This window comes from Octodon degus, unplaced genomic scaffold (genome assembly GCF_000260255.1).
Source record: "Octodon degus isolate 3935 unplaced genomic scaffold, OctDeg1.0 scaffold00215, whole genome shotgun sequence".
Taxonomy (NCBI): Eukaryota; Metazoa; Chordata; class Mammalia; order Rodentia; family Octodontidae; genus Octodon; species Octodon degus.
Genome location: NW_004524791.1, coordinates 154,151 through 163,448, shown reverse-complemented (window position 1 = coordinate 163,448; position 9,298 = coordinate 154,151). Strand labels below are relative to the sequence as shown.

General features: G+C 55.5%; 1 protein-coding gene across 1 annotated transcript in view; it reads left to right on the top strand.

Annotated features, from left to right (window-relative positions):
- Positions 1-3,204: 3,204 nt before the first annotated feature.
- Cotl1 (coactosin like F-actin binding protein 1) overlaps positions 3,205-9,298 on the top strand; it is a 32,719-nt gene continuing 26,625 nt past the window's right edge. The window contains exons 1-2 of the mRNA XM_004644966.2: positions 3,205-3,399; positions 3,501-3,583. Of these exons, the coding sequence (XP_004645023.1) occupies positions 3,323-3,399; positions 3,501-3,583 (160 nt within the window). The 5' untranslated portion in view covers positions 3,205-3,322. The remainder of the gene's footprint in view (positions 3,400-3,500; positions 3,584-9,298) is intronic.

Below are 9,298 nucleotides of genomic sequence, written 5' to 3'. Positions count from 1 at the left end.
TCTCCGCACCGGACTGCCCTGCCCCACCGCAGCGTGGCGCTAAACACTATGTTGTGCAAGCTTCACGGTATTTTATAAAATTCACGGTATTTTATAGAATTTTCCACACTTGCATGCAAGGGGTGGTAGAAAAATGCTGTGGGTGTTCATTTTACTTTATTTGGTACTGGGGATTGAACGCAGAACCTTGCACTTGCCACCTAAGTCGCTGAGCTAGCTCCCCAGCCCTTGTGAACGTTTAAATTAAAAATTGTAGTAAAAGGCATAGTGCATTGATGCCCCTCAATATCCTTCCCCTCCTTGGAACACCCCAATCTTCTGGCCACTTTCTGAAATGGCTCTAAAAGTCCTCCTTCATGTCCCTACAAGGAGTGAGATAGGGTGGGGTGCCACGTGCATGTACCCCAGCATTCCAGAGGCTCAGGCAGGAGGATGCCGTGAGTTGAGGCCAACCTGAACTACAAAGTGAGTCGAAGGTCAGCCTGAACTGCATAGGGAAACCCTGTCTCAAAAAGACAATAATAACAATAATAATGATAATAATAATTAAAACTTTTTTCTTTTCTTTTTTTGTACTGGGGATTGAACTCAGGCCCTTGCACTTGCCAGGCAGGCACTTATGCCACTGAGCTGTATCTCCAGCCCCTAATAATAAATAAAACTTTTAAAATGCAGTGAGCACCATCCAACAGAAAGGCAGGCTCATAAGCACGCACTGCCCTGCTGCCTCCTTTTCCCTAGATCTGGTACGGTGCAAATTAGGGCTTTTCCCCAAAGCCAAAAGGATCAGGAAGGGGAAATGTTTCATATCACTTCAAGACATAGAGGCAGGCAAGGCAGCGTCACTTAGAAAGGGTCCTTATCTTTCTGCTTTGAGCATGGGCACAAGGCTCCGTGGGGTTCGATATCACTCCATTTATGCAGTCCCCTCCTGATGGGCACTCAGGTTATTCCTAACCTTCTGCTACTAGAAAAAGGCGACAAATGACCTTGAGTGTATTTTGCTTGTGTGAAGGGAGACCTACAGCCATGGCTCTCAGTCCTAGCTGTAAGGAGAGTCACCCATGAGACTCTAAACACCATAGGGTGCACCAGGGTGCTAAACACTAGTGAACGATGGGATGCGCCTTGGTTTAATTACATTAGAATCCCGGAGCATGGGACAGAGCACCCGGCATCCCAGGGCCTAGTTAGGGACCTGGTTGCGGCCATAACGATTTGAAAATGTGCCCATTGCCTCCATATGGAAGGTGAGGGACTGGGCTGTGTAGTCCAGCTATGGCAAACCTTTCAGAGCTGCCAATGACAGATAGTCCACTGTGGTACCCGTGCCACAGGTTAACCACCAATCGCATAGACCCAGTTGCAAAGGACACCTGTCCAGCTTTTTTATCTGCTCTGACCTGCTATGTTGTTTTCGAGGCTTCCCAGTCTTGCTGTGTTTGCATCTCCCTTCTCGGGCTGAGGCTGGGCATCTTCTCGTGGTCTCAAGCTGTCAGATCCACCCGGTCACATCTGCGCTGGTTTTCTTTGGTGCGGCTGTCCTCTCCTTGTGCCATCGATGCTGATTCTTTGTGATCTGAACAGCCAATATGTCTCATGGCTGCCGCCTTTCTTCCCACTCTTTGTGTGTGGTAGTCATTTTTCTTCTTGAAGCTGGTTTCATACGTATTTGAATATATCCATCTCGGAAGCCTTCTGGTTGGAAAGACCTTTGCTGTTCTGGGCTCACCCTTGGAGCTGCCCGGTCCGCTTCTGACACTCTTGGGGGCTCCTTTATTCACAGGTCTTTCTTTGATCCTTTCCCAAATGCAGGCTGACCAGCGGTGTGGGCAATGGAGCGTCTGTGCCTTTCTGTGCCAGGTTGCCCCTTACCTTTACACAGCAGGGTGGGAAGAAGCCCAACAGCCGCTCCAAGCTGGAGTTTGTTTTGTCATTTTATTTGCAGCGACACCAGCTCCTACTTGTCTGTAGTGATGGCCCAGCCACCTACCCATTCACCCTTGCATGGATGGATTCATTCGTCTCCTTTTGGTTTTTGCTTGGCAAGAATTCTACACTTTATTACACATACTACTTGACCCTTTGGGTTTGCACTCGGGATTTATTTTGATTACTTAACAACTAAGAACCGCCTTTCTTGGGTGTCTCGTCTATGCGTTTACACGGTGTCATTTCAAGCAGCTCTGTCACCTTCCCATCGAGGGGCAGTCTCGTCCAGGTCACAGCCTTGTGTGTGAGCCAGGCCCCAGGGTCGCGGCTGGAGGAAGGGCAGGGAGGAAGGAGGACCGCTGGTCAGCTTTCGCTGGGGTGGGAGGGGAGAACCTAGGCCAGAGTAAAGAGGGCTCTCACCAGCGTCCTGGAAGCAGTCCGCTTTCTCCCCCTCCTATTTAGAATGCTCCATCCTTACACACACACACACACACACACACACACGCACGCACAAGTCCACTTCACAGAACTCCACGCTGGGGTGGGGGCAGTGGACAGCCTGTGTCCTTGGTCCACTGCATTAGGTCATCCACTGGGAGTCCCTGAGCTCAGCGGCCAGGGCCAGGGTGGAGGAGATAAGGATGGGGCGATGTTGCGCGGGGGAAGGGGCAGCGAAGGGCCAAGGGGCTGGGGGCTTCCATAAGCTGGGACAGCGGAAGGAGGGAAAGGAAGTAAGGGGGAGGAGAGGAGCAGAAAGGGAGGGGAAGGGTTGCGGGACGAAGAAGCGAGGAAAGGAAGGGGTAAGAGGAGAAGGGCACAAGAGAGAGGAGGAGCAGGACGTTAGATTAGTGTTTCTGGGTGAGGGAAAGAGATGGGTCGGGAGTAGGAAAAGGAGTCCAGGGAGGAGAATCCAGGAGGGGGTGGGAGTGGGGGGGGCGAGAAAAAGGAAGGGGGAGAAGAGGAGGGGGAGGGGAGGAAGAGGAAGGGAAGGAGAGCAAAGAGTGTGGTGTGCAAGGCGGGGAGGGGTGAGGAGGGCGGGAAGGGAGGGCGGGGAAAACCCGGACTCCGGCTCCCTCTAAGGATTTGCGCAACCCACTGTGGCAGGGATTGGCTACTAGAGAGTCACTACGCCACGCCCCTGAGATGTACAGACCAATGCCGAAGGGGGGCGGGGCGGACCGCGGCGCGGACGACCAATGGGGGCAGTGGGGCGGGGTGGACAGCAGCCTGGGGTCCCGGCGCGCGCCCGCCGGCAGTCAGAACCGCGGCCGCGCTCCGAGCTCTCGGTTCCCGCGTCGCAGTCGCCGCCGCCCTCCGCGCGTCCCCGCCGCGCTCTGTCCCTGCAGCCGGCCCGGGGCGCGCTCGGCCGCTCGGGGCAGAGTCCCCGGCGATGGCCACTAAGATTGATAAGGAGGCGTGCCGCGAGGCGTACAACCGGGTGCGCGACGACGGTTCGGCGGTCATCTGGTGAGCAGACCCGCCGCCGCCGCCGCAGCCGCCCTCACCTCTCCGGGGCCTGCCCCTGCCGCCCGGCGCTCACGTGTGTCTTTTCTTCTCTCAACCCAAAGGGTGACTTTCAGATACGAGGGCGCCACCATCGTCCCCGGCGAGCAGGGCTCGGAGTACCAGCACTTCATCCAGCAATGCACAGGTAGGGAGCTGCGCGACTCACGAGGGACCCCGTCCGAGCTCAGGACGCTGCGCCGGGCCCGCAGAAGTGACCCTGGGCTCCAGGCAAGCCAGCTCCTTCCTCCCTGCGGTCACTGATTTTCCAGGGTCCGCTCTACAGTCCAGTGCCGACCGTGCCCGCGGCCCCCTGGGATGGGTTCCTGAGCTAACATCAAAGCCCCCCGGGGGGCTGCTTGCCAGAGAAAGAACCGCTCAGCCCCACCCTCCTTTCTCTGACAATCCTCCGGGTTCTGATTATGTACTTGTGCTTCGAAGAATACAGAGCAAGACACAAAAGATGGTATGCCATCGGATTTCATTTCTTTGAAATTCTAGAGAAGGTAATGCGGCTCTGTAGTAAGAAAAGTCAGAAGAGCTGCACCTTTGGGGAGATAGTCGCCGGCAGGGTTGGGGTGCAAAAGGCTGCTGGGAGTGTCCCAAGGTTTGAGCTGGCCAGGGTCACACAGGTGCGTACCTAAGTAGGGAATCATTGAACCCTGTACTGAAGATAGTATCCGTTGGAAGCCAGAAGCCAGGAGCTTGGAGCCCTCAACTCGGGGAAGGGGTTGACCTGTGGGTCAGGGGACCGGAGGGAGCTGGGGAATGTGGCTTCCTTGCCCTCTGGTCCTGTGTAGAAGACAAAGGCAGCCTGGGCTGGAGGCTAGGGCGTGGGCTGTGCACCAAATCGTATGGGTGTGAGTCCTGGAGTCTCTTCTTCCTGCCTGTGTAGGTAGGGAGAAGTCACTGAGTCCCTAGGGACCTGGGTTTTCTCACCTGTAACCTCATGGTGCTGTCCTGGGATTGAGTCACTGTGCTTAAGGCCTCTGCTGGCAACAGGATTGCTTGTGATGTCCAGAATTTTGCTAGGGTGACTTCTCTAGCCGCTTTCTTAGACAAATTATCTAATGCATTTTGTTCATTTCGAAAGGTATGTATTAAGGGTCTCCTATATGCTGTGTTGTACTAAGATTTGTGCACAAGTAGTATTTTGTGTATGTCTGTGTGTGTAAATGTTCTAACTAAAATTTTCCCTGGAAAGTTGTCTCTAGACATTCATCACCTTTGTGATTAATTTGCTTAAAATATTGAAGTGCAAAGCAATAGGCAGTGTCTCCTTGGAGAGGCTGGAGGGGCGGTGTGAGAGTCAGGTAGGGATTGGCGTGTGGGCCTGTGGCTCAGCAGCAGGAGGTCCGGCACTCAACTCCTCCACCTTTGCTGCAAATGCTTTTGCAAGCGGCCCCATACGATGCGGTCTCTGAGTTTCGGCTTCTGCAGCCGAGAGACTCAGCAGTATTTTGCTGGCTGAAGCTGCTTTGCGGCCCTCCTCCGCCGTGCCCTTCGCCCCTCCCCCGGTAGCAGGCACTGTGCTCTGCCTCTGAGGCCATTGTTTGTCCCCCAGTGGGAGAAGGTGACCGAGGAAGAAAGAGCATCCTGCCTGCGGGCGTCCAGCAGATGCGCCTGGCCTTCTGCGTTGGCCAGAGAGCACTTCCTTCCTGGGGCCCCTGTGGCGCTCAGCTCAGACTCCACACCTTCTGCAGAGACCGGACAGGACGAGGGGACTGGGGATGCTGGTTAGGGATGCCAGATGGAGCTAGAGACGCTTTCCTGCTGCTTGTGGGACTGGGAAATGGGCCGTGGCATCCAGTGCTCTGTGCTTCAGCTGAAGTCTGATTCCTCTCCCCAGCCATCTGGTGGGAAATGCGCAGGCGAGTTCTGGTTGCTGTCTGCTTTTGTTCCTCTCGGAAGAGCCTGTTCCTTGCTCTGCTGTGTCTCCATAACCCAGGGACCACAGGCTTGGTATTGTGGCTAGGAACTTCTTCTTGCCCTCACCCCTTCCCTGTCAGTTCTATGGGCAGGACTGAAATTGTTCCCCTTCTGCAGGTGTGGAAACTGAGGCCCAGAGAGGTGAGTGGCTTCTCTGTGGTCAGACAGCTGGGAAGTGGCAGAGCCTGGACTTGAACTCAGGCAGGTGGTTTCAGGCCAACCCTTCAGGAAGTGGTTAGGGCTCTCACCGCCTGTGGGGTTGGTTATCTGCCGACTGTGAGTAACATGCTTGCTCACTGGTGATGCAGGCAGGACCCTGAGGCAACACCAGGACCCGAACAGCTCACTAGTGTGCAACCGCAAGCTGCCCGGACTGCCCCGACCTCCCCCTGGGAAACTGGGTGGGGGAGTTCTTGGGCTCTAGAAACCCCCAGCTCTCAAGCCTTTCCTCTGAGGCCCTAGCGCTTTTAGGGCCCCTCTACTGGGGGTGGAGCTTAGGCCTTCACACTGAACCACATCCCCCTGCGCTTGCAAATTTTTTTTTTTTTTTTGCATCAGGAATCAAACTCAGGACCTTGTGATTGCACTGTACCACTGAACTACATCCCTGCCCTGCCCCCATTTTTTTTTTTTTTTTTTAAGTTTTGAGAGAGGATCCTGTTAAATTGCTGAGATTCCCCGGCTGGGCTCAGTCCTGCCTCACCACCCCCCGCCCCCCCCAAGTGCTGGGATCACAGCAGTTCGCCTCCCTCCCCAGGCTGGCTTCTGCTGCCTGCTCCTCCTGTTCCTGTCTGTGCAGGCCTCTTCCCTGTGCCAGGCCCGCCCAGCTCCTTCCTTCCTTGCTGACCTCGAGGCCATGGTCTTGTCCTCGGCTCTGACTCTGCTCAGGGCATGTGGGCCCCCACGGACCTTTGGAGTGCAGTAGGAGGAGCCTTGTGCAGGTTCATGGAGGCAGAGACTGTGGCCAGGGAAGTTACTGTCCCCAGGACTTCTGCTCCTCCATCCTCCCGGAGGGCTGTCCTTCAGCAGAGACTCGGATGGACCCAACCACCGCAGGAGCAGCTCCTGGGCAGAGCATTCTGGAAGAGAAGTGGTGGCTTCTTTGCCAGGAATTTCAGGGGTCCTAGACCCACTGGCTGGCCTGGCTGAGGACATGTACCAGCCCCTGGAGCAGTGCCAAGACTGGTGGCTGGGGCTGGGTCCCAGGCCAGCTCCAGGGCAGGAGCAGACTGGGGAGAAGTGAGCACTGCTCTTGGGAGAAGGGTGCACTCCAGTGACATGCATCACCCCGGCCTCCTTGCTGCACTTCTTTTTTTTTTTATGTATTTCTATAGTACAGGGTCTTCAGGGACTCTCCCACTGCACCCATAGAACTCATAGTGATCCCCGTTTGCAGCCTCCCAAGCACTGGGATTATAGGCAAGCACCACCACACCCAGTCTCAATCACTGTTTCAGCGCATCCCAGGGGCGGGGCCTGCACAGCATGCCGGGGATTGAACCCCAGTCTCTGAGCCTGCCTGAAGTTGCTGCACGTCTTAGTCCTGGCTATCTTGTTGTGTGTGTCCTCTGCTCACTGCTGGGGACCCCTTTTATCAGGTCCTGTGGGGCAGAATGTGGGTCCCTGCTTCCCAGTATGCTAGCAGGGCTGTCAGTGGTCCTCCTACACATACCTGCACACAACCAGCCGTGGGTGCCACCTACATAGATGTCCTCCCCCCACCCTGTGCCTTCTTTCTGTCACCTGCCCGACCCTGGGGTCTGGTTCGCATCCCACAACCTCTCTCCCAGTGCCGCCCAAGCAGATGTGTCTCTTCCTCTGCGGGCATCTGCCTCTGGAGGGGGCTAGAAGGGCGGGGAGCCATCATGTTTCTCAGGTGTCATGGGCTGTGTGCTCACCGGCAGCCCTTATGACTTTACAAATGTTTTTATGTATAGAATGTTGATACTCTTGATGGACCTGATCTTGCCTTGGTGGCGCTGCATGACGTAGTGCTTTCTGCACATGCCCCTGACCTCAGGCCAGCAGGCACTTGCCTGTGACCCTCCCCCCCCGTGGGCATGCATGACCCTGGGCCTGGGTCTGCCGCACCATTGCTGGCCCCTAGTGCCCAGGGCTCAACCTGGCAGGGAGGGCTTGGGCGGTGTTGACAGCCCAGCTCAGAGCCCAGCCTTCAGGAGGCTTGAGGTTCCCAAGTCCCCAAGTCCCCAGGACCTTCTCCTGCTGTGGACTCCATGGGACAGTTGAAGGAGGCAGGGCCTGTAGCTGTGACCATCATTTTGTCTGTGCAATTGAGTACCTGTGGTCCCAGGCCCCACAGGTGGGAGGTGAGGAGAGGGTGGCAGGGACAGGAGCTGGCCCGGCCACCAGAGTACCCAGGGGTCCCCAGACAGAGCTTGGGAGCTGGCAGAGGGCAAGTGTTGCTCGCCAGACTCCGCAGGAGTGACTAGTCAGCAGCAAAGAGCTCCTGATCATGTGGGGTGATGGGTGGGGTCCCCGGCTGCCTGTGAAGTTGGGTTTATTTTTTCGTATCTGGAATTGAACTCAGGACCTTGCGCTTGCCGGGCAGGTGTTTGTGGCGCTGGGTGACACCCGACTCGGGTTTTGTTTTCTGCACCACACAGGTGGCACTTGTTCTTTGCAGGATATTAAGCAGCCAGGACCACACACAAGGAGGGTGAAAAACTGGGTGAGGGCAGCTCCCGTTTTGCCTCTCTGAAAATTTGCTCATTCATTCATTCAGTGGCTCCGTGGTTCCATCTTCTGTTCTCTTGTTAGTGCTTTTTTTTTTGTCTTTTTGAGACAGGGTCTCACTACACAGTTCAGGCTGGCCCTGAGCTCACTTTGTAGACCAGGCTGGTCTCAAACTTGATTCTCCCACCTCAGCCTCCCGAGTGCTGGGATGACAGGCGTGCACCACCACTTTTCAATGCTTCTTCTGAAGGGTGGATACTAGGGAATGAGCTAGGGCCTTTGCACTGAGCTCCATCCCCAGGTTCTTTTTACAATTTTTATTTGAGACAGCGTCTGTCTAAGTCACTTAGTAGTCCATGCTGGGACAGACTTGTGACATTCCTGCCTAGCCTCCCTGGGATTACAGACGTGCACCACTGTGTTGGTCTTTGGGTTTTCCTTTGTGCTCTCTGTGGGGCTGTGTCCCAGACACTGAAGATAAGCAGGAAGGGAGAAGGCCCCCCGGGAGCTGGAGCGTGTTATCTCCACCCAGGATGGACCTTTGCTCCCATTTTTACCCATGTTCATGAAGTATGTTTATGTATGTACTTTTTGGTACAAAATGGGGGCATCCTGGAGATGTCTTAAAGCCAGCTGCCCCTGATACTGTAACTCCTGCGCCCCTTTCCTGCCCACCCCAGCGTCTTCACAATGGCCATGCAGTGTTCCACTCTGTCAATGCAACATTGTCCGAGCCCGCTCTGTGGCTGCACCTCAGCTCGCTATTGCCAACTTTCTTTTTTTGTTTTTTTCTGGGGACAGTGTCCCTCTCTGTAGTACAGGCTGACTTCAAACTCACTATGTAGCTCAGGCAGGCCTTGAACTTGCAGTGATCTTCCTGCCTCAGCCTCCCAGGTGCTGGGATTACAGGCATACGCCTGGCTTCAAGCAGTTTTATTTTGGAAGGAATCCAGGCATCTGGGGATGAATCCAGTTCTCTGGTGTATGTATTGGGGCAGGCCAGTGAATGGCACCAGCCAGGGAGCTGAATGGCTCACTGTGCTGTGCCTGAGACCTTGGGCTGCGGGTCTCCCATGCTCTCTGGTGCTGCCCCGGAGTGGGCAGAGCGAGTGTAGACTAGGTACCGGGGCCTAGAGGACCTGCTACAGCAGTCACTTGTGGGTGTAGTCACTGCTGGGGGAAGGGGCGCTTCCTGAAAGCACCCCATGTTCCTGAAGAGCACGATGCACGCTCGGTGTGT